A 26,067-nucleotide genomic window follows, 5' to 3' on the forward strand; every position below is an offset into this window, starting at 1 on the left:
TATCCTATTAACCAATTTGATCAATGAAAACTTTCATTGAATTCATTGGTTATTTTATTACCTTGTACACAATGTTTCAGACTTAAGTCTTAAACTTGAAGACATTGTAATGTTTTCATTTAGGCAAAACTTTCTTACCTTTCAGGCTCCTTCAAATTTATTGATTCATTCAGTCTTCCATTCAATCCATTTTTTTATTCAGCACCTGTTATGTAACAGGTACTGTGGCAAGTGTCACATAAAAAGATATGTTCCTTGTCCTCAAAGATTTTACAGGCAAATATAATTGGCATAGTAACTGCTGTAGGTAAAGTACGTACAATGAAATGTGTGAGAGCCAGAACTCAACAGGACTGCCTTGTTTCTCTGGGTCTCACAAGTTTTCCACCTTTGACAGCGTGCAGCCTTACTACTTTTTTCTGTTGCTCATTTTAGTAGAAAATGTTTGATTTTTCCTTCTTTGATAGGGTTCTGCCATGCACAGCCTATGGCTTTTGTAGGTTTTACTGTATATGATTCAATAGGTGTACAGAGGAAACATGGTTAAATTATTAAGATAATCAATGAGGAAAGAAAGGGGAGATGACATTTAAACTGACTTATTAAGTCGGAATAGATTTGATGGCTGCTGGTGGGGGAGAGTGAGTGAGAATGGTGATGCAGTGGGTGGGTGGACTCCAGGTTTCCACATGGTATATTTGGGAATAACTGGACTATAGGGTATGGAGTGTTAAGCGTAGGAAGATGGGATGTTATAGGAAATGCAATGACTGAGTAGAAAAACACAGTAAGGAAGGATGCAGAGATTTCCACAGTAAATGACCTCTCCATCTCTTTTCCAATTTGATAATATTTTATTAATTATGATTTATTAAGTTCATAATACAATTCTTAATATGTGATTATAAAGAGAATTACAGAGGAACTCAAATTAATGTGCAGATGGTATCTTCCCAATGATGTATCCACAGAGGTTATATATGATGTAAGTAGTCACGAAACCCAAGTAATTAATGTTCTTAAGAAAAAAATGGAAGTCGAGACTGGAGAAGTTAATGCATATATAAATAATGACACGAACATAGAGACTTAGCATCCACACCAGGGATCACTAATTGAAATGTCAAAAGGGGCCAGGGAGGTAATCTAAATGATTGTCAGGAGCCAGCTGTGGCAAAGAGGTGACTGTGGTGGCAAAGAGGTGACTGTGGTGGCAAAGAGGTGAATGGTTGACCTGTTCAAACTGCTGTGTGGTGCCATGTGGAGTGAGGACCTGGTCTTGTTAGTCTTTCAAGTAAGCTGAAAATGCAGAGTTTTAAGGAGATCACCTGATTTGTAAATGGTGATAGTTAATACAAAATAAATACTGCGGAGGCCAAACAAAATTTTTTTGTGGGACAATTTTGATCTGTAGGCTGCCATTTTCGGACCTCTGTTTTATGCAGCACTTTCATACATTTTATTATCTCATTTGACCCTCATAGCAGACAGACTGGCGAGTATAATAGTTATTTCTACTTGCAGATGAGGATACTGAACTCAAAACAGTAGTACTCTGCATGAGATCATGGAGAGCTGTGACTCAAACTCACAAATTCACACTGCTCATCTCATGTCTCACTACATCACACTGTCTGCCTACAGAGCACATGCACGGGTAAAAACAGGGAAGCTTGGAAAAGAGGTTTTGCAGAAACCTTGTCTTTCCTTTCAAGTGATCCCTGACGGTGATTACTTCTCCTAAAATCTGGTTCTCCCAGCTGACTTTAACTTACTTTTTTTATACTGCTTTTGTTCTTTACTTACAGCATTTAAGGTTTCATACACTCCAATTACATCTCTGTTTCACTGTGTCAGATTTTGGGGCCATGAAGTGCACTTTTAGCCTATCCGAGACTCCTTCTTCTCTTGCTCATGGTAGCTTCTAACAGTGTCACAGTCACTAATTTGAACAGAGAGCAAGTACTGGAGCTAATGCAATGGGTCATTATACAGCTCCCATCTGGGATCATTAGCTAAATGCTCTGTATGAAGGGCTCTGATTAACTGCAACATCCGATGTGAGAGGGGACGACGACAGCTTCCCACTTATTCTCCTGCCACCCATTGTCCTTTGTGATACACCCATCACAGCTCACCCTCAGTTCAGCACAGGTGAATTCTGAATAAAGATGTCAGGTTGATTGTGAAAGCAGCAAATGGAGAGAGGTATCATCTATGTTGTTGTTAACAGAATATTTTAAATGTTAACTTAAAACTCTTCTGCTTCAAACCTAGTGTATTCCCTAAATATATCTGCTTTAGACTCATGAAGGGAACTGTAACTAGTCCTCACCCCGTTTCTCAGGTCCTCACGTGGGGATTGGGACTGAGTTAAGGGGTATACGGGGACTCCAGGTTGATCATAGAGCCACATGACCTTAGAGAGCATTGTTCTTCAAGTCTGCCATTTTTAGCCTGGGAACTCATGACTAAGATACCACAAATAAAGCAACAAACACACAAACAATAAATTAGCACAAATTGTCCAGGTAATTAGAATCAACAATAAGGATAATAATGAACTTGACATATGAGATGCCAACAGATGGATGCTCTCATTCGAACTACTTACAGACGAGGAGGACTCTGCTGCCAGTCTTGCTGCATACCTGGCGATCAGCCTGTGTTCTTCATCAAGCCGGTTTGAACTATCAAGCATACTATGGAGAATAGAGCAAGAGGAAGGCTGTTAGGCACTGAGAAAGACGGGTATATTCACCTTACCTTCAGGAGTTTTTGCCATTACAATTTTTCAAAGCAAAAATTTGAAAGCTATTCAGAACCCTATTAGGTTAGTGATCCCAGACTTGGATTCATGACAGGATCTAATACGTCGTCATTCATAAATCCTGTCTTCAATCAATTCAATTGTTTTACAAAGAAAACTCCAAACAGGTGTGACTTTTCTGATCAACATTTCTGATAAAAGAATGATTTCTCTTTAATTTGTTTGCCTTTAACATTTTTATTTCTCTGTATCCAAAATAGACATGCTAGAAAATTTGGAGGACCAAGAAGGAAACAAATATTAAAAACAACTACAGTAAGCCTTTAGGGATTCTATTCACACACACTTGTGTAATCACTTCTTCTTGAGTGTGGACTGGACTTAACTGGCTTGCTTCTAATAAGTAGAATATGGCAGACATGATGGGATGCAACTTCCAAGATTAGGTTATAAAAAGCCCGTGTTTTCCATCGTGGGCATATTCTCTCTCTTGCATTCTTGGATCACTTGCCCTAGGGGAAGTCAATTGCCATGTTATAAGGCAGCCTTGTGGAAAGGCTCATGTGACAAGGTATTGAACCCAGGCAATGACCATGGAAAGGATCTCCCTAGAGCCTTCAGATGAGATTGCCACCCCAGCTGACAGCTGGATAGCAACCTCATGAAAGCCCCTGAGTCAGAGGCACCTAGATAAGCCATGCCTGGATTCCTGGCCCAGGGGAGCTGTGAGATAATGTATGTTTGTTATTTTAAGCTGCTAAGTTTTGGGGTAATTTGTTACACAGCAATATATAACTAATACTATTCTCACCTATAATATAACTACCCAGGTAACCCAGGTAATTATATTTACTTCCACAGGAATGGAATTATAGTAGTGGCTCCTAGTGACATTAGTGGGAATGAACTGTTTAGTGTCTCCTACAGATTTATAAAAATTAATCATACTAGAACAAGGGTGGTTTGAGTCTAAAATTTAAAGTAAATGGAAGCATTATTACCCCTCCAGTATTTCAGAGAACTTCATTTTCTAAAGGTTTTCACTCAAGAACAAGTTTGGTTGCTACTTACAAATAATTCTACTTGCTATATCAGTAACACTAGTCCTGTTAACAGAGTAATTGATCATAATTTGGTTTATCAATTACTGTGCTATGTATCAGGACAGAATCAAGATTAGAAACTGGGTCCTCTCATTCCCATACTTAGAGTCTTCTCCACTATCCTTTATACTTAAGTGTGCTCCTTAAAGAAAAATAACTTATGATTATGCATTAAAATGACACATTCCTATGCCAATATTAAGATTATAAAAATTCTCCATTGCAAAGACTTGAATCCATATAAAGTAGCATACATTTACATTATTTATATGTATTTTTACATATAAAGTAAATATGCAACATACATAGTCTTTTATTCTTTGTCCTAAAGTGAAAAGATGAGGGAAAATCATTACGTGTTTCCAGTACATCAGCTATCTCATATCCAACTAGCTCTTCGCTGGTTGGCTGAATCCATTACTATAACATTTTTTTTGTCATTGAGAAAACGTTACCATCTCCATTACCTTTGCTCTAGTCTACACCCCATATGTAAACTACATCTGTTCCTATCTTGTATCCTTCCACACTAGAGTTATCCATTTCTTCCAGGCTACAATAAATATGTAGAATATTCCTGAATTTCTCCTTTGATCCAGTTACTTCTCCATCTTCAGAAAGATTCTTCTCTTTCCTTTTGCCCAAATGAGACACCGCATATAAAAAGCAGTTAGCTAGCATGATGCCTCAATCATAGCGAGCGCTTCAACATGTTAGTCAATATAATATTATTTTGCCTTTTAAGTAACCTGTTTAGATTTACTAATGATTCTTGAGTCCTTCAAAATGTTGTTTACCATCCAACAACTATCTAGAAGACAGCATCTCAAACTTGAATGTGTGTACATTTCACTTAGAAGTCTTGTAGAAATGCAGTGTGTGATTTGGTAGTGGGGGTGGTCAGGTGGAGTGAGGGGGAGTGGTCTGAGAATCTGCATTTCTAAAAATTTCCATGACATGTTCACACTGCTGGTCCAAGGACAACAGTGTGAACAGAGCACTAGAAGATCTTGAAAATAAAATGGAAAGCCCAGACTTAAGAAAAAAACAAAACCAAACTCACTGCCATCAAGTTAAATATAGCAATCCTATTGGACAGAGCAGAGTTGCCTCAAAGGGTTTCCAAGGCTGTAAATCTTTTACAGAAACAGACTGCCACATCTTTCTCCCATGGGTTCGAACTGCTGACCTTTTGCTTAGCAGCCAAGTGCTTTAACAACTGGACCACCAGGGCTCGAAGATTTAAGAAAGGAACTCTAAATGTAAATAAATTAAAAGTGATCATTTTTCAAGAGTATTCAACTGATATCAATATAGCATGTATGATATTTTACAAATACTCTCTTAAGAGAGAAAATTCTAGAATGCAGGATTCCCGTATATGTAGTATCAATCTCAGGGGACTGAGGTTTCAATCGGCATACAAATTTAGACCTGGAGTAAGAAAATAATTGTAATAGCAAAAGACAGAATTAGTTCTGGAAAGTCGATGCTTCAAAGCAGAAGGTTTATCCTATACAAAACAATGCCTGCATTTTTAAGTGGTTTAAAATAATAACTGAATTCCTTATTATGGTTTCAACAAGAAAGAAAAAGTTACACTGTCTTTGCTTTAAACATCAAATGCTGCTACGAGTCAGAATTGACTTGACGGTAACAGGTTTGGTTTTGGCTTGGTTATGCACTAAGAGACAATTTAATTTGATTTTTAGCATGGCTGTAATTTCTTGCTGGTGTATTAGACTGTAAACCTAATTCAGCACAGTTGTGCAGACAGTGGGGCTCATAGCTCCAGGCTCAGGACAATGATCTGTTTGACTGCCTGAAAGTGACTTTGTCAAATGACTTGTGAGTGTTTTAATAATGATAATTAAAAAGAAATTCGATACAAAAACTCACGATAAAAGTGTCTTTTATCATGAATGACCAGCAAGTATAAATAATATGAAGGTTATATAAAAAAAGCCTCCTGGAAATGTAAGACATGAAGTTATGGGATGGTGTCTAGTAGGCTATAACTCATGCTTCCATGCCTTTCCTCCCCCCAGCACTGAGTGAACAGGGGTGGAGTGATATATTGCCCCTACGTGCACACAAATGATTTATGAGTCCATGTGTGCCATTTTGGATTATACAAGGGTGAATGAAGCATTTCTCATAAATTCTATTATTTCAAGACTTCAATTACAAATAGCTGAAAATGAATAGCCAATAATCCCTAAATCATTAAAATAAATACTGATTTCAACACTTCCTCCATTCCTGGCTATTCATTTCAAGACTTTATAATCAATAACCTTGCTACAAAGATATGATGAATTTAAAAGTGGGTACTGCATAGACTGAATTTCAGAGTATAGACTGAATTTCAGAGTGGGGGAATCCATTATTTTGAAAGGTCTCCACTTTCTGCCTTAAATGCATGGCCAGTGTCTATTGCTAGTGATTTTGAAACGGAATTCTAGGAAATTCAAGTGGTCCCGTCTAAGCAAGGGCTTACTAAGTTGTGATTTAGCAAAGATTTCTTCTGGGAACCTGGGGTTTGTTCCTATTTGTCTGGTTTCTCTGCAGTCCTGTTCTGATTTCAAGGATGGGACAGTCAACCAAATAATAGTGTAATCCAAAGGGCACCGGAAACACTCCTATGTTTTCCCATGTTTTTTACATTTTTGTGAATGGTGATAGCAAGTCTATTACTAGAGAGTAAATTTTTTGAAGCTCATGTACTACTCTTCTATTATTGTAAATAGATAATAGGAGGAATACTACTGAGAAGGCATAGTAGTTAACACTTAAGCGGAGGATGAGTCTCTCAGGTTATTTCCTATCTTTTGCAGTTAGTTGAGAGCAAAACACTATGGGAACAGAATACTGTTCAAGCATTTAGGAGTCAGTGAGTGGAAGAGAAAAAAGGAGTGGGTGGAAAGACATGGAGTGATACTAGGGCCTGAGAAGTGGGATTATGGGACTAAAGAATATGAAAGGAAATGAACTAACTTTCAAAGTCTAATATGTTGGTGCTTTAATGAGTAGTTTGAAATGAAAACATAGGAAATCAAGAAATGGCAATCTTCATGGAAAATAACATTTGTTTTCTACAGTAATGGACTCTTTATCAGGATGCCTTCACACTCCTGTATCGAGACCTTGACTTTAACAACCTTCTATGTTACAATGGCCCCAAGGTCATGAATTCTACCTTGTACAAACTCTCAAATTCCTCCATCTCTCTCTATTCCAACTGTCACTAATGTGCTCCAGGCCACTGTCATCTTCTTCTGAATTAGTGCAATGTGCACCCAACAAACTGCCTTGCCTTTACACGTATTCTCCCCTCCAATTCATTTTCTCTCCTGTACTCAGTGATCTTTTAAACATGAAGTTGGCTTTAGTGTTCCTATGCATAAAATTGTTCAGTAAGTTTTCATTTCTCAAACTCCTAAATAAGCCTTATAAGGTCCTGCATGATATAGCTTCATCCTTTACCCCCCTGATATTATAGTTGCCACCACTTCCACTTGGCTAAGTCCTCTTCATCCTGGTGTCAGCTTTAGTTGCCACTTCCTACCCTCACTCCCAATCTCCAAGTTCGGGTTCATTGCCCCTTATATATGCCATAGCGCTTTGCACTGCCTTTATTGTAGCAGTTATCCCTTTGCATTTTAATTGCCTTTACACTTGTTTAAACCCTGGTGGTGTAGTGGTTAAGTGCTACAGCTGCTAACCAAAGGGTCAGCAGTTCGAATCTGCCAGATGCTCCTTGGAAACTCTATGGGGCAGTTCTACTCTGTCCTATAAGGTCGCTATGAGTCGGAATTGACTTGGCAGCACTGGATTAGGTTTTTTTTCTTTTTTTTGGGGTTACATTTGTTTTTCTGCTTAACTAATCTGTAAGTTCTTTGAGGGCAGATTGTTTACATAATCTTTTCACCATAGATATTTAGTGTTTAGCACAGTACTTGGAACACAACAGTGATTAAGTAAGAATTAGATGGACAAAAGAATGAATAAAGGTTGGCATTCAGGTTTGCATGGTCTTTGGCCCACCTCTTATATCTCCTTCTTGACTCTGCATGCATCCATAACACTTTGAGGACATCAGAAAGATGTAAATGAAATACTGGACTTTAACACTAGCCATACCATCTAAAACTGAACTGTGAATTCGTCACATTTGGCAGAGTGAAAATCAAGATGCACTCTGTTGTTGGGTACAGATTCCTGATCTGCTTTGCATAGGTGCTAAAATTCGAGGAACTATCATTATACCATTCAAGTGTTCAACATCAGACCTTCTCTACCCTTTTCTTTAGGTTCACATTTTTGTTGTTGTTTTTTAAAGATTAGGAAAGCAGAGGGCTTCGGAAAGAGGTAAGCTCCAGCTTAAAAGAAATGTTTACTCTTAGGAGGGACAAAAACTGGCAGGGTATTAGAAGAGTGGGTGGGAGGTTGGACTGGATCATTTCTGGAATCAAATCTCAGCCCTCTCACTTACCAGCTGTGTGACTTTGGATAAGTCACTTAATGGATACAATGGTACCTACCTCATAGCTTGTTGTGAGGATTACTATATAAAGTGCTTAGGGCAGTTCCAGGATGTATGGTCAGACTCTATGGGAATAGCTATTCTTTTTATTAATATAGCTAAAGGGCCAGAAAACTTCCTGTACAAGCAGGTGACACTGTTTCAGTGTAACCACTTTTACACCATGACCTCTTTATGTATAAATTAGCTCTTTGGTCAAGAAAACGTGGGTGATTGGTTATCAGCCAGTATTCTTGGTTATGCTAAAAAGAAGAAAGACCATTTAGCTGAATGAAGTATTTTACAAAAGTAATGAGTAGTCTTTGTACCTCTGACTTGTTAGACTAAGAAAGGAGCTAGCTAACAGTGACAACCTTGTCTTCTTTCTCCTTGCTTCTGTATGAAAAGCTGCATGGTACCATGAATTTCTAATCAAAATGTCCACTTTGTACAATTATCATGCAACATATGAGATCAGGTTCTATTGTGAATTCTTCATTTTAAGCACATTTGGAGAAAGTGTACTCTGAAGTTTATCCATTCAACAATCTCCATGAACAGCCATGAGCAATTATAATAGATAAAATAGGTTTTACAAAATGGAATTTAAAAATTTAACTTATTATATGTCTTCAATGCTATTTAAAATTAAATGGAGAAGTAACATTGAGCTATTCCCACATGCCCAGTACTGTGCTTGCTAATTTATATCTATAGCCTTGTTGGATTGGTCATGTCACTCATTTAAAAAAAAAAAAAATTTATTAGAGCCTATCACAGGAAAATGAATTTATCTTAAAATAAATTACCCTAAATTCTATTACCTGATTATGCACCAAAGTGTCCATGTGCATAATATAGCCAATGTAGATATGTGCATTGGTGATATGACATTCTCTGGATTTATATTTCTAGAATTTTAAGGAAATAACTCTAACAGAAGTCTAGTTCTATAACTGAGTTCCTAAAATTTTTACTGAAGAAAAGAAGTTATTGTTAATGAGGAAACAAAAACCCAGAAGAGAGACACTGTCAGTAAGGGTAGGTAACAATTGTTTTTTCTTTCAATAAGTTGCAATGTATTTACATTTCCAAAATCAATAATATTTACTGAAAAGGGTCAATTGAATATCAGCTTCTACATTAAAAAATGTTTAATGTATACAACTCAGTGGGTTCAGTGTTGAAGTAGAAGAATTTTAAAATACTCATTCAATATCGCTTTTAATACCCCCCCCATTACTTGTTTTTTCCACATCACTGAACTGGTGGTGCTTGTCTTTACGCAAAGGACCCTCGTGGCACAGTGGTTAAGCGCTCAGCTGCAAACCAAAAGGCCAGAAGTTTTAACACACCAGCCACTCCATGGGAGAAAGATGTGGCAGTTTGTTTCTGTAAAGATTACAGCCTTGGAAACCCCACATGGTGATTCTGTGCTGTCCTATGGGGTCACTATGAATTGGAATCGGCTTGACAGCAATGAGTTTGATTGGTTTTGGTTTTTATTCATGTTTACCACCTTTAACTATGTAAAGCTTAACACTTTACTTCTTCATTTACTTTATATTCCTACACTAAATGTTCCATTTAAGTGCTACTCCACAATATGTAAGATGCCCTGGTGGTGCAGTGGTTAAGTGCTCAACTGCTAACCAAAAGGTTGGTTTGAACTCACCAACCACTCTGCAAGAGAAAGATGTGGCAGTCTGCTTCCATAAATATTATAGCCTTTGAGGAGGAGCCAAGATGGCTGCTTAGTCAGACACACCTTGCCATTCCTTTACAGCAAAGATCTGAGAAACCAAGTGAAACAGAAACAGATGACAATCCTGGAACCCGGAACCCGGAACATCAAATGAGAGGATAAAGAATTAGATTGAACACTGACTGGAAGTAGAAACTGATCGAAAATGGCGAAAAAGGAGAGATACGGAGTAGAGGGGCCCTGTCAACTGACCCAGCACAGCATGGCTACCTTGAGACAAAGCTGACAGCGATCCTGGGTGAGGAGAGGAGAAAGGCACTTTCACGGAATTCCCAACAGGAGACAGAGAAATTGCACTGACATACCCAGAGTGAAATCAAGTGAGCAGGACATGATAGACTCAGGGAGGAAGGGTGCAGGAGGGAGGGTGAGAGCTCAAGGGATCTTGGTGTCCACAGACTATGGAGGGAGCTGGAACCCAGAGATGGGGCTGCTCGCCAGTGGTGGTCCCTGGCCATTGGGGTGGGTAGTGCACACAGAGTGGTAGATCTGCATAGTGTTAGCAGGAGGTTCTTCACCCAATCAGACCATGGGCAGTCCCCCCAACTCCTCACATTTGTTTGGGGCCAGGTCCTGATAGCTGACTGCAGCCAACAGGAAGCACCCAGATACTCTCACCAGTGACCTGAGGAGTGTGCTCCCCCTCCCTCCATCCACCTGGTGACTAGAGCCATGAACCCCCAAATTCCTGCAGACTCTGACTGCCAGGGACACAGTCCAAATCCCTCTTCCTCCCTCCCACCCAGCTCTGTCTGTCATCCCCCCCTTCGCCACCCGCTAAGTGGCGGCGGCAGCTGTGGTGTTCCTGGAAGACTGGTCACACCACCCCTCCCCCCGAGTAGCACGAGGCTGCTCTGGCAACCTAGCCCTCCTGACCCTGACACCCACCCACTGCCCTGCCCCTCTGAGTGGTGTGGGACTGCTCTGGTGATCCCGTGTGCCTGACCCCAACCCCCCGCCCACCGACCCAGCTCTCCAAGAGGCACAGGGCTGCTTTGGCATCCCTGCCCACCCGAGACAAGCAGAGGAGAGAACGCTCCCATGCCCCTGCCACACTTATTACACCCACTGCCCCACCCACTAAGCAAGTGCCATTGCCCACTCTTGCATTGCTAAACTGATGAGAGATGGCAGCCAATGCCTGTCCAGCCCATCCTCAGATGTCCCACATGACCAGCAAACAGAGACCTACACCCACACTGCCAGCCATTGCCCCACCCACCCAGAGCCAGGTGGTGAGTGCTCCAGTGCTGTCAAACTAGTGACCAGTGTAGCATGTCCACCCTACCCACCTGGATATATCAAAAAAATACAAAACAAAAAGTCAAGGAACAGCAAACAAACATACAATCAATAAGTAACATAATAACACCTTAATGCCTCAGAGACAACACACAACACACAGACAATATCAAATCACATAAAGAAGCAGGACAAGATGCCTCAAGCAAGTGACCAAAATAAAGGGCCAGAAAACCTCCCTGAGGAAAAAATGGTAAAGGAACTCAAAAGACTTATATATAGGATCCTCCTAGAGATCAAGAAAGAGATCAAGGAAAACACAGACAAAACACTAGAAGAATTCAAGAAAACAATACAAGAACAAAATGACAACTAAAACAGCAACTAGTGATCCAGAAGAATAACTATAAAACTTCAGAAATAGATAACTCAATGGAAGAACACAGGAGCAGAACTAAATCAATGGAAGACCAAATCAGGGAAATAGAGGACAAATTCCTTGACATAATTTGTTTGAGAAACAGTCAGAAAAAAGAATGAAGAAAAATGAAGAAAGCCTAAGAGTTATGTGGGTCACTATTAAAAGGAATAATTACATGTGACTAAATTCTAGAACAGGAGGAGACAAAAAACAAAACAAAACAAAAGAGCACAGAGAAGATTTTCAAAGATTTACTGGTAGAAAGTGTCCCTAATATTGTGAAAGGTGAGATGATATTTATTCAAGAAATTCAACGAATCCCATACAAGATAGATGCCAAAGGAAAGTCACCAAGACATATCATAATTAAACTTTCCAAAACCAAAGGCAAGGAAAGAATTCTGAGAGCAGCTTGGGAAAAATGAACTGTCACCTACAATGGGGAACCAGTAAGACTAAGCTCTGATTTCTTGGCAGAAACCATCATGGCAAGAAGGCAATGGGATGACATATATACAGGCTGAAAGAAAAAAAAAAAAAATGCCAACCAGGAAGTATAAATCCAGCAAAATTGTCTCTCAAATACAATGGCAAAAATAGGACATTCCCAGATAAACAGAAATTAAGGGAATTTGTAAAAACCGGACCAACCTTACAAAAAATACTAAAGGAAGTCCTCCCAACAGAGAACCAACAATATCAGACAACAATCTGTGATTAAGACACATAACAGCATCACCCAGACACCATCCCAGATAAAGAATTTTCAGAAACAAAATAAAGCTACAATACTGAAAACAGGGAACCAGGAATGTCAATCTATAAAATGACAACAACTGAAAAATAAAAAGGGGGAATAAATGGACAGGAAGACCATATGGAGAGGAAGTCAAGGTGATATCAAGACATAACAGACTGTTTTAAGTTTAGGAAGATAAAGGTAAATTTCAGAGTAACCACCAAGAAAACTAATAAACATAGTCACCAGAATAAAAGAGAAGAAAATCATAGTCTTAGTAAACACAAAATAAACAAGACCAAAGAAAACCCATAAACAAAGAAAACTCAGTACAGAAAAATAAGCAGAACAAAGAAACCATCAGTACTACAAAAAACAAACAGAAAAACCCCCCACACAACAAAATGACAGCAGCAGTAAAGTCATACCTATCAATAATAATACTGAATGTAAATGCTTGAAATGCACTAGTCAAGAGAAAGAGAGTGGAAGAATGGATTAAAAAAAAAAAAACACTCATGCACAACCCATCAATATATTGTCTACAAAAGACATACTTCAGACACAAAGATAAAAACAAACTAAGAATCAAAGGATGGAAAATATATATTAACCAAAGAGTAAACGAGAAAGAGCAGGAGTGGCAATATTAATCTCCGATAAAATAGACTTTAAGGCAAAATCTGGCATGAGACAAGGCAGGGCATTACATAATGATTAAAGGGTCAATCCACCAAGGGGACATAACCATAATAAATATTTAGGGGCCAAAATACACAAAATAAACCCTAACAGTTTTGAAGGAGCTCTGGTGGTGCAGTGGTTAAGCATTTGGCTGCTAACCAAAAGGTCCACAGTTTGAATCCACCACCCACTCCTTGGAAACCCTATGGAGCAGTTCTACTCTGTTCTATAGGTTTGCTATGAGTTGGAATCGACTCGACAGCAACGGGGTTGTAACAGTATTGAAAAGAGAAACAGACAAGTACACAATAATAGTAGGAGACTTTAGCACACCAGTTTCCATGAAGGACAGAACAACTAGAAAGAAACTCAACAGAGATAAAGAAGATCTATACAACACAATCAACACTGGCCTCAAAGACATATACAGAACACCCCACCCAACAGCAGCACAGTACAGATTCTTCTCCAACACACGTGGATCATTCTCCACAATAGATCATATTTTGGGCCACAAAGCAAGCCTTGATAAATTCAAAATATCAAAATAATACAAAGCATGTTCTCTGATCACAATGCTCTAAAATTAGAAATCAATAACAAGAAGAACAAAGAAAAGATTTATATGTGGAAACTGAATAATGGCTTGCCTAAAAACCACTGCTAATAGAAAACTTTAAAAATGAAATAAAAAAATCTTAGATTCAAATGACAATGCAAACACAACACACCAAATGCCCTTTTGGGGACACAGCAAAAGCAGTGCTCAGAGGTCAATTTACAGCAATAAAAGCACACATCAAAAAAGAAGAAAGGGCCAAAATCAATACCTTCACCCTATAACTCAAACAAATATGAAAACAAACAAACAAAAAACACAGTAAAAGAAGCCCATAGCTGCCAGAAGAAAGACAATAATAAAAATTAACGTAGAAAGAAATGAAACAGAAAATAGAAAAAGAATCAAAAGAATCAACAAGGCTGGAATTTCATACTTTGAAAGGATCAATAAAATCAACAAAACACTGGCCAAAATGACAAAAGAAAAGAAGAAGATGAAAATAACCCAAATAAGAAATAAGATGGGTGGCACTGTACCAGAACAATTGAAATGAAAAGGATTATAACAGAATATTATGAAAAATTACACTCCAACAAATTGGAAAACCTAGAAGAATTGGACGAATTTCTAGAAGCATGCTACCTACCTAACCTAAACTAACATAAACCTAAACTGCCCAGGTAGAAAAAAATGGGCAGACCCATAACAAGAGAAAAATTAAAGAGGTCATTTAAAAAAACTACAAAAACAAACAAACAAAAAAACCCTGGCCCAGACAGCTTCATTGGGGAATTCTACCAAACATTCAGAGAAGAGTTGACATCACTACTACTCAAACTATTCCAGAATATAGAAAAGGAAAGAATACTCCTGAGTTCACTCTATTACGCCAGCATAATGTTGATACCAAATATAGGCAATGACATCACTGGAAAAGAAAATTAAAGACCAATATCCCTCATGAATATAGGTATAAAAATTCTCAACAAAATTCTAGCCAATAGAATTCAACAGCATATCAAAAAAATAATACCTCATGACCAAGTGGGATTCATACCAGGTATTCAAGGATGGTTCAACGTTAGAAAATCAATCAACGTAATTCATCACATAAATAAAACAAAAGAATCACAAAATCATCTCAATGCGGAAAAAGCATTTGATAAAGTCCAACTCCCATTCCTGATAAAAAAACTCTCAGCAAAATAGAAATAGAAGGGAAATTCCTCAATATAACTGAGGACATATATACAAAACCAACAGCTAACATTATTTTCAATGGAGAGATACTGAAAGCATTCCCACTGAGAATGGGAACCAGACAAGGATGTCCTTTTCATCCTTTTATTCAATATTATACTGCAAGTCAGAGCTGTAGCAATAGGCAAGGAAGGGAAATAAGGGGCATTCAAACTGGTAAGGAAGAAGTAAAACTATTCTTATTCACAGATGATATGATTCTATACATAGAAAATCCCAGAGATTCCACCAGAAAACTTCTGGAACTAATAGAAGGATTCAGCAAAGTGGCAGGGTACAAAATTATCATACAAAAATCAATTGGATTCCTCTACACTAGCAAAGACAACTCCAAGAGGGAAATCAGGAAAACAATACCATTTATGGTATCTCCCCCAAAAGATAAAATAGTTAAGAATAAATCAAACTGGGATGTAAAAGACTTACACAAAGAAAACAACAAAACCGTAAGAAACAAAAAGAGACCTACGAAAATTGAAAAACACATCATGCTCATGAATAGGAAGACTTAAGACTGAAAATGTCAATACTACCAAAAGCGATCTACAAATACAATGTAATCCTGATCCAAATTCCAACAACATTCTTTAATACGATGGAAAAACTAATCACAAACTTTATGTGGAAAGGAAAGAGATCCCAGATAAATAAAGCATTATTGAAGAAGTAGGAGGCCTTACACTCTCCAATTTCAGAAACTACTCTACATCCATGGTAGTCAAAACAACTTGGTACGATGACAGACGCATAGAGCAGTGGGACCGAATTGAGAACACAGAAGTAAATCCATCGACCTATGGACAGCTGACCTTTGACAAAGGGTTGGAGGCCATTAAATGGGGAAGAGACAGTCTTGTTAACAAATGGTGCTGGCAAAACTGTATATCCATCTGCAGAAAAATGAAACAGGATCCATACTTCACACCTCAAACAAAAACTAACTCAAAATGCACCAAAGACCTAAATGTAAAACCTAAAACTATAAAGATCATGGAAGAAAAATTAGGCAAAACACTAGGGACCCTAATGTAGGCATAAATAGAATATCAAGCATAACTGAAAATGCACAAATAGCAGAAGACAAATTAGATAACTGAGACTTCCTAAAAATTAAATGCTTATGCTCATCAAAAGACTTCTCTAATAGAGTAAAAAGAAAACCTACAGACTGGGAAAAAATTTTGGCTGTGACATGCCCAACAAAGGTCTAATCTCTAAAATTTACAAAAAATTCCAACACCTCAATATCAAAAAGACAAACAATCCAATAAAAAAATGGGCAAAGGACATGAATGAGCACTTCACCAAAGAAGACATTCAGATGGCTAACAAATACATGATGAAATACCTGTGATTATTAGCCATTAGAAAGATGGAAATCAAAACTACAATGAGATGCCATCTCACCCCAGCAAGGATGGCATTGATAGGAAAAATCAGTAAACAACAAATGCTGGTGAGGTTGTGGGGAGATTGGAACTCTTATACACTGCTGGTGAGAATGTAAAGTTGTACAATCACTATGGAAAATGGTATGTCACTTACTTAAAAATCTAGAAATACCATATTGTTATCTAGTGCTGCTATAACAGAAATACCCCAAGTGGATGGCTTTAACCACTAGAAATTTATTCTCTCATAGTTTAGGAGGCTAGAAGTTTGAATTCAGGGCAGTAGCTCCAGGAGAAGACTTTCTCTTTCTGTTGGCTGTGGGGGAAGGTCCTTGTTATCAATTTTCCCCTGGGTCTAGGAGGTTCTCAGCATTGGGACCCCAGGTCCAAAAGACATGCTCCACTCCTGGCTCATTCTTCTTGGTGGCAGGGAGTTCTTCTCTTTGCTTGCTTCTCTCTCCTTTTATCTCTTGTAAGATAAAAGGTGGTGCAGGCCACACCCTGAGGAAACTCCCCTTACCTCAGACCAGGGCTGTGACCTGAGTAAAGGTGTTGTATCTCACCCTAATCCTCCTATAACTGATTGGCTGATCACATCAGATCACATCATGGGGGGGGTGATTGTTCTTGTTAGGTGCCGTCAAGTTGGTTCCGACTCATAGCGACCCTATGCACAACAGAATGAAACACTGCCCAGTCCAGCACCATCCTTACAATCGTTGTTATGCTTGAGCTCATTGTTGCAGCCACTGTGACAATCCACCTCGTTGAGGGTCTTCCTCTTTTCTGCTCACCCTGTACTCTGCCAAGCACGATATCCTTCTCCAGGGACTGATCCCTCCTGACAACATGTCCAAAGTATGTAAGACACAGTCTCACCATCCTTGCCTCTAAGAAGCATTCTGGCTGCACTTCTTTCAAGACAGATTTGTTTGTTCTTTTGGCAGTCCATGGTATATTCAATACTCTTCACCAATGCCACAATTCAAAGGCATCAACTCTTCTTCGGTCTTCCTCATTCATTGTCCAACTTTCACATGCATACGATGTGATTGAAAATACCATGGCTTGGGTCAGGCACACCTTAGTTTTCAGGGTGACATCTTTGCTCTTCAACACTTTGAAGAGGTCCTTTGTAGCAGATTTATCCAAAGGATTGCGTCTTTTGATTTCTTGACTGCTGCTTCCATGGCTGTTGATTGTGGATCCAAGTAAAACGAAATCCTTAACAACTTCAATCTTTCCTCTGTTTATCATGATGTTTCTCATTGTTCCAGTTGTGAGGATTTTTGTTTTCTGTCAGTTTGTCATACTGTGGAGGCTTCTGTGTTGCTGTGATGCTGGAAAGCTATGCTACCGGTATTCAGATACCAGCAGGGTCACCCATGGAGGACAGGTTTCAGCTGAGCTTCTAGACTAAGATAGACTAGGAAGAAGGACTCGGCAGTCTACTTCTGAAAAGCATTAGCCAGTGAAAACCTTATGAATAGCAGCAGAACATTGGGGGTGATTACATCATTAAATAACCGCCAAATTGCATTATTACATAACTGCCAAACCAGTAAGAATCATGGCCTGGCCAAAATGATACATATTTTTGAGGGACATAATTCAATCCATGACACACATGATCCAGCTATCTCACTCCTATGTATATATCCTAGAGAAATAAGAGCCATGACAAGAATAGACATATGCACACCCATGTTCACTGCAGGATTATTCACAATAGAAAAAGATGGATACAACCTAAATGTCCATCAATGGATGAATGGATAAAAAAAGTGTGGTACATACACACAATAGAATACTATGCAACAATAAAAAGCAATAACAAACCCAGGAAACATCTCACGACAAGGATGAATCCGGAGGACATTATGCTGAGTGAAATAAGGTAATCACAAAAGGACAAATATTGTATTAGACCACGAACACAGAAAGTTAAAAAAAAGTTTACCCACAGAAAGTAACATTCTTTGGTGGGTACCAGGGATGGGAGGATGAGGGAGGGAAAACCACCAACTAGATGTTAACTTTGGTGAAAGGAAAGGGAATACACAGTATGGAGAAAGTCAGCACAACATGAACAAGGCAAAGAAAGACACTGAGAATTATGCAAGAAAATAAAAGGCAACTATGCTAAATACTACAACATATACAATTCTGCAACAATAGTAATAACAAACAATAATTTTTTGAGTGGATACACAGGCAGATATGTATGCTGAATAGCTAGCTATAGGAGGGCATATGGGAGTACACCCATGTGCATATACAGACTACATACATAGTCATATGTGTTACATGTACAGTCATATAAATAATGGAGTACAGAAGGAGAAGAGTCAGGAAAGTTTCTTAGATATAACCAAATACTTTGTGGGATTGAGTTACTGGGCTTGAGGGCTGGCGGCCATAGTCTCAGGAGACATCTAGATCAACTAGCATAACATAGCTCATAAAGTCAATGTTCTACATCCTACTTTGGTGAGCAGCATCTGGGGTCTTAAAAGCTTGTGATCGGCCATCTAAGATACAATTATTGGTCTCTTCCCGTCTGGAGCAAAGGAGAATGAAAAAAATCAAAGAATCAAGGAAGCAATTAGTCCAAAGGACTAATGGACAGCACAAACCACAGCCTCTGCTAGCCTGAGACCAGAAGAACCAGATGGTGCCTGGCTACCACTACTGACTGCTCTGACCAGGATCACGACAGAGGGTCCAGGACAGAGCTGAAGAAAAATATAGAACAAACTTCAAATTCATAAAAAAAGACCAGACTTCTTGGTCTGATAGTGACTGGAGGGACCCCTGAGCCTATGGCCCTCAGTCACCTTCTAATTTCGATCTAAAGCCACACTTAGAGATCACCTTTCAGTCAAATAATGTAAAAACCAAAAAACCAAGAATAAAACCCATACTCGTTGTCATTGAGTTGATTCCAACTCATAGCGACCCTAGAGGACAGAACAGAACTGCCCCGTATGGATTCCAAGGAGCGCCCAGTGGATTCGAACTGCCGACCTTTTGGTTAGCAGCTGCAGCTTAACCACTATCCACCAGGGTTTCCAAAATAACATAAAGGCCTATTAAATAAACAATAACACCTGTGAAGAAAGTACTCATTAGAACAATCAACTACATGAGACCAAAAGGGCAACATTTGCCATAAGGCCAAGATGAGAAGGCAGGAAGGGGCAGGAAAACCATCCAAATGAAAACAGGGAACTCAGGTGGAAATGGGCAGAGTGCTGACACACTGCAAGAACTGCAATCAATGTCACGGAACGCTTTGTGTATAAATTATTGAATAGGAAACTAATTTGCTCTGTAAACTTTCACCTAAAGCACAATTAAAAAAAAAAGGTACAGCCTTGGAAACTCTATGGGGTTGTTCCACTCTATCCTATAGGGTTGCTATGGGTCAAAATCTACTCAAAGGCAATGGGTTTCGGTGCAATATGTATCTTTACTTCAGTAGTAAAAAGATTTTCTGTGGACAGCAAACAGTTTTGTTTGGGTAAGAAGGAATTTTATACCTATGGTGACACCAATATTCTATAACATCAGTAGATGTTTACTGGTCACCTAGTATGTGCCAGGCACTGTACAATTTGCCAGAGGTATGGCAGTAAACAAGTCAGAGAGGGTCCTTTCTCCACAGAGGAGAAGCGAGACAACCAATCAACCAACCAGCCAACAAATGATTGCAATTTTGAGAAGAAGGAAATAAGCAGTAGGTGATGACAGAGGCTAACATGAGAGGTGGACCTGACGAGCTGCGTTTAATCTGCATTTGGAAGCCAGAGTAGGAGCCAATGCATGTGTGCATGGAAGGAGAGGGCAGGGTGAAATGGGAGAAGAATGAATGTCCTAGGCAGAGGGAAAAGCTAGTGTTCTGATCTTGAGGCAGGAAAGAGCTTGGTGTGTTCTAGGAACTGATCAAGTTGAGGTAACTAAGTATTGTGATTGAGCGGGAACACTCTGGGAGAGGTGGTAGGCAAGGGCTAGACCATGCACAGGCTTGTAGGCCTTGGTGGGGGGTCTGGGTTGTAAACTAAGTGCAGTAGGAATGTGGTATTAAAGCATTTTAAGCAGACAAGCTAATAACATTTAAAGCTGATTTACGGAAGCCAGAAATAGGCATTCTTAGAATAAGGTAGACATCTTTTTTCCAAAGCATAAGGTAACTGAGGAGTAGTTTTAAATTATTTGGATTATCAATTCACTTGGCAAGAAATCTCTTAGCAATATAAAAGTACAATTGCTTGTACTTGAGAAAAACATAAGTGAAACAATATTAGCCTAGTTGTAAGTTTTATGAGATCAGGGGTCTAATCAAATGGCAGCAATTGATCATGCCACAGATTTTTCCTATAAATCACTGGAAGTTCAGGTACTTGATAAGCTTTTGGGGGGGGGGGGTGCAGAGGGCAGAAAAAGCCCTCACTGTATTATATTTTGAGATCTCTCCACCTTCCCTGGACAAGGTATTTGAAAACCATTAAGGGTTTTTCATTCACTGAATTAGGAAGGCAGTGGAAATTCTCCCTTGGGCTGCAGTTTGTTTATTTGGCTTATCTGACACCAGAACTATCAATGACACATAAGTGCTTTTTCAATTTAGCATCAGATTATTCAAAAATAAGTCATTTACTCGTTGTGTTAAGTAATTAATATAGGGTTTTTGTTGTTGTATGCAGTCAAGTTGATTCTGACTCATAGTGACTCTATAGGACAGAGTAGAACAGCCCCATAAGGTTTCCTAGGCTGAAATCTTTATGGGAGCTGCGAGTGGGTTCCAACTACTGACCTTTTGGCTGCTAGCAGCTGAGCGATTAATCATTATGCCAACAGGGCTTCTTAGTATAGAGTAGAAAAACCAAAACCAAACTAGTTGCCATTGGGTTGGTTTCAACTCATGGTGACCCCAGGTGTGCTAGAGTATAACTATACTTCCTAGGGTTTATGATGGCTGATTTTTCAGAAGAGAATTGCCAGGTCTTTCTTCTGAGGTGCTTCTGGGTAGACTAACCTTTCAGTTATCAGCTGACTGTGTTAACTGCACCACCCAGAGACTCCAAAATAGGGTAGAAGATGCCTACACGGAGTTAACGATAAGTTGTTGTTGTTAGGTGCCATCGAGTCAGTTCAGACTCATAGTGACCCCATGTACAACGGAACAAAACACTGCCTGGTCCTGCGCCATCCCCACAATCGTTGATATGTTTGAGTCCATTGTTCCAGCTACTGTGTCAATCATCTCCTTGAGGGTCTTCCTCTTTTTTCACTGACCCTCTATTTTACCAAGCATGATGTCCCTTTTTCCATGGACTGGTCCCTCCTGATAACATGTTCAAAGAACACAAAACAAAGTCTTGCCAATCTGGCTTCTAAGAAGTATTCTGGCTGTACTTCTTCCAAGACAGATTTGTTCATTCTTCTGGCTGTCCGTGGTATATTCAACATTCTTCACCAACACCATAATTCTTCTTCAGTCTTTCTTACTCACTGTCCAGCTTTTGCATGCACATGATGCAACTGAAAACACCATGGCTTGGGTCAGGCACACCTTAGTTCTCAAAGTGACATCTTTGCTTTTAAACATTTTATGCAGCTCTTTTGCAGCAGATTTGCCCAAATGTAATACATCATTTGATTTCTCGACTGTCGCTTCCTTCATTGATTGTGGATCCAAGTAAAATGAAATCCTTTACAACTTCAATATTTTCTCCATTTATACTGCTGTTGCTTGTTGTTCCAGTGATAGGGATTTTTATTTTCTTTATGTTAAGGTGCAATCCATACTGAAGGCTGTGGTCTTTGCTCTTCATCAGTAAGTGCTTCAAGTCCTCTTCACTTTGAGCAAGTGAGTTTGTCTCATCTGCATCACAAACGTTAATGAGTCTTCCTCCAATCCTGACGCCCTGTTCTTCTTCATACAGTCTGGGTTCTTGGATTATTTGCTCAGCATACAGACTGAGTAAGTGTGGTGAAAGGATAAAACACTGACTCATGCCTTTTCTGATTTTAAACCACTCAGTATCCCTTTGTTCTGTTTGAAGAAATGCCTCTTGGTCTTTGTACAAACACAATTAAGTGTTCTGGAATTCCCATTCTTCACAATGTTGTCCATAATTTGTTATTATCCACACAGTCGAATGCCTTTGCATAGGCAATAAAACATAGGTAAACATCTTTCTGGTATTCTCTGAGTTCAGCCAAGATCCATCTGACATCAGCAATGATATCCCTCATTCCATGTCCTCTTTTGAATCCAGCTTGAATTTCTGGCAGTTCCCTGCTGATATACTGCTGAAACCATTTTTTAATTATCTTCAGCAAAATTTTACTTACGTGTGATATAAATGATATTGTTGGATACTTTCCACACTCTGTTGGATCACCTATCTTTGAAATGGGCACAAATATGGATCTCTTCCAGTCAATTGGCCAGTTAGCTGTCTTCCAAATTTCTTGGCATAGATGAATGAACCCTCCCAGTGATGGATCCATTTGTTGAAACATCTCCATTGCTATTTAGTCAATTCCTGGAGCCTTGTTTTTCCCCAATGCCTTCAGTGCAGCTTGGACTTCTTCCTTTAGTACCTTCAGTTCTTGATCATATACTGCCTCCTGAAATGGCTGAACATCAAATCAATTCTTTTCGCTATAGCGACTCTGTGTATTCCTCCTTCCATCTTTTTTTGATCTTCCTGCATTGTTCAAAACATTGCCCATAGAATCCTTCAAAATTGCAACTTGAGGTTTTAGTCTTTTCTTCAGTTCTCTCAGCTTGAGAAATGCGAAGTGTGTTCTTCCCTTTTGGTTTTTTAACTCCAGACCTTGGCACATTTCATTATAATACTTTGTCTTCTCGAACCACTGTTTGAAATCTGTTCAGCTCTTTCACGTGATCATTTCTTTTGTTCGCTTTAGCTACTCTGTGTTCAAAAGCAAGTTTCAGTCTCTTCTGACATCCATTTAGTTCTTTTCTTTCTTTCCTGTCTTTTTAATGACCTTTTGATTTCTTCATGTATGATGTCCTTGATGTCACCCCACAGCTCATCTGGTCTTTGATCATTAGTGCTCAATGTGTCAAATCTATTCTCGAGACAGTCTTTAAATTAAGATGGGATATGCTCAAGGTCATACTTTGGCTCTTGTGGACTTGTTTTAATTTTCTTCAGCTTCAACTTGAACTTGCATAGGAATAATTCATGACCTGTTCCACAGTCAGCCCCTGGCCTTGTTCTGACTAATGATATTGAGTTTCTCCATTGTCTCTTTCCAGAGATGTAGTTGATTTGATTCCTGTGTATTTCACCCAGCAAAGTTTATGTGTATAGTCACAATTAATGTTGTTGAAAAAAGGTATTTGGGATGAATAAGTCGTTGGTCTTGCAAAATTCTATCATGTGATCTCCTGTGGTCATTTCTATCACCAAGACCATATTTTCCAACTACAAGCTTCTTCTTTGTTTCCAACTTTCACATTCTACTTACCAGTAATTATCAATGCATCCTGATTGCATGTTTGATCAATTTCAGACTGCAAAAGTTGGTAAAAATCTTCAGTTTCTTCATCTTCGGCATTAGTGATTGGTGTGTAACTTTGAATAATAGTTGTATTAACTGGTCTTCATTGTAGGCGGATAGATATTATCCTATCACTGACAGCACTGTACTTATAGATCTTCAAATGTTCTTTCTGATGATGAACATGACACCATTCCTCTTCAAGTTGTCATTCCTGGCATGTAAACCATATGACTATCTGATTCAAAATGGTCGATATCTGTTCATTTAAGCTCACTAATACCTATGATATCGATCTTCATGTGTTCCAATTCGTTTTTGATGACCTCTAATTTTCCTAGATTCAAACTTTGTAAATTCCATGTTTCAATTATTAATGGATGTCTGCAGCTGTTTCTTCTTATTTTGAGTCATGCCACAACAGCAAGTGAATGTCCTGAAAGCTTTACTTCATCCACATCATTACGGTCAACTTTAAGGATACGGCTCTTCCCCAGTTGTATTGTTAGTGCATTCCAACCTAAGGGGCTCATCTTCCGGCTCTATATTAGACAATGTTCTGCTGCTATTCGTAAGATGTTCCACTGGCCAATTTTTTTTAGAGTAGGTCACCATGTCCTTCCTAGTCTTAGTCTAGAAGCTTCACTGAAGCCTGTCCACCAGGGATTACCCTGCTGGTATTTGAAATACCAGCTCCCAGCATCACAGCAACATGCAAGCCACCATACTATGACAAACTGACAGAAGAGTGGTGGATGAGTATGTATGAATAATTACAAAAATAAAGCTTTTAGTCAAGAACAGCTGTTAGGTTCCTGTTTGCAAAGCATGTCAGGAAAAAAAAAAAAAAAAAAAAACAGATGAGGGGACCAAAAAAATGCGATGGAAAAGAGATGGGATCTGGTGTCAGAAGACCTGTGTGCAAGCCCTTCCTAGCATGTGACCTTGGATAAGTCATTTAATGTCTCAGAGCTCAAGTTTTTTGTTATCATTGAAATGGAAACAATAATATTTGACCTTATAGGGTGTGAAGAACAAACTAAATAATGTGCGAGAATGGACCCTGTAATTTGTGAAATGCTTTAGAAATGTAAACTCATCATTTACACTATGGCTGCTGTGATGAGATAAAAGTAACTGAAGACAAAATCTTGCCAGTGTGAAGCTTACAATTTAAATGAGAAGTCCCAACACATGAACTAAAACCATGAAAGGTAAACTATTAACCACAACTGTTCCTGTTACTAGAATGTGCTCCCAAGATTTATTAAAAATGAAATGAAAACTATAAAGTAGGATCTAGAAGTCCCTAAGTGACACAAAATGGTTAGGGACTCGTCTACTACCTGAAAGATTGGTGGTGGTTTAAATTCACCCAGAGGCGCCCTGAAAGAAAAGCCTGGTGATCTACTTCCAGAAGGTCAGAGCTGTTGAAAACCCTATGAAGTGCAGTTCTACTCTGAAACATAAGAGGTTGTCATGAGATAGAAATGACTCAACAGCAGATTTTTTTTTTTTAACAGCTATATAGTTTCAGTAAATAGACATGAAGAGGACACAGTGTGGAGGAGTCATCCATAAATACTGTCTGCAGGTCATGTGGTTACACAGCCTTGTAAGAGTTGATGTAACAAAGTAGTATCAAAGAGAGAAACTGATAGCAGATATCTTGCTTTGATTTTGGGGTTTTCGTACCTGTGAAGGGGCCCTGGTGGTACAGTGGTTAAGTGTTTGGCTCCACAGCAATGGGTTTTTACCCATGAAACCAAATATTCACTTTAAAGACATTTCCGACCTCAATTAATCCAACATTAGCTTTTCTTTCAACCAAAGTTGCAAATCCTTTCTTTCCTGTCGGAAGGTGGGCTTACTAAATTTGAATTTCAAAGAACATGGCTGGGTGGAGGGTCAGAGACCATCTTGTGACCTGATATCCACTGATCTTCATAAAAAAGGAAGGGCAGGATTCAGTCAATCATGTTAAGATTAACCAATCATTGATCTGTATTTCTCTCTCCTCTTTTCTTTATGAGCCTCATTGTACCCACCTTCTTCAAGCCATT

The 26,067-nt window shown here is 38.9% G+C and overlaps 1 protein-coding gene across 7 annotated transcripts in view; it reads right to left on the bottom strand.

Moving 5' to 3' along the window:
* Positions 1-26,067, bottom strand: part of DTNA (dystrobrevin alpha) — a 450,980-nt gene that overhangs the window by 46,842 nt on the left and 378,071 nt on the right. For all 7 annotated transcript variants that reach the window (XM_064294619.1, XM_064294617.1, XM_010586773.3 and 4 more), the window contains one exon: positions 2,615-2,702. In XM_064294619.1, coding sequence (XP_064150689.1) covers positions 2,615-2,702 — 88 coding nt within the window. The remainder of the gene's footprint in view (positions 1-2,614; positions 2,703-26,067) is intronic.

This window comes from Loxodonta africana, chromosome 11 (genome assembly GCF_030014295.1).
Source record: "Loxodonta africana isolate mLoxAfr1 chromosome 11, mLoxAfr1.hap2, whole genome shotgun sequence".
NCBI classification, from domain to species: Eukaryota; Metazoa; Chordata; class Mammalia; order Proboscidea; family Elephantidae; genus Loxodonta; species Loxodonta africana.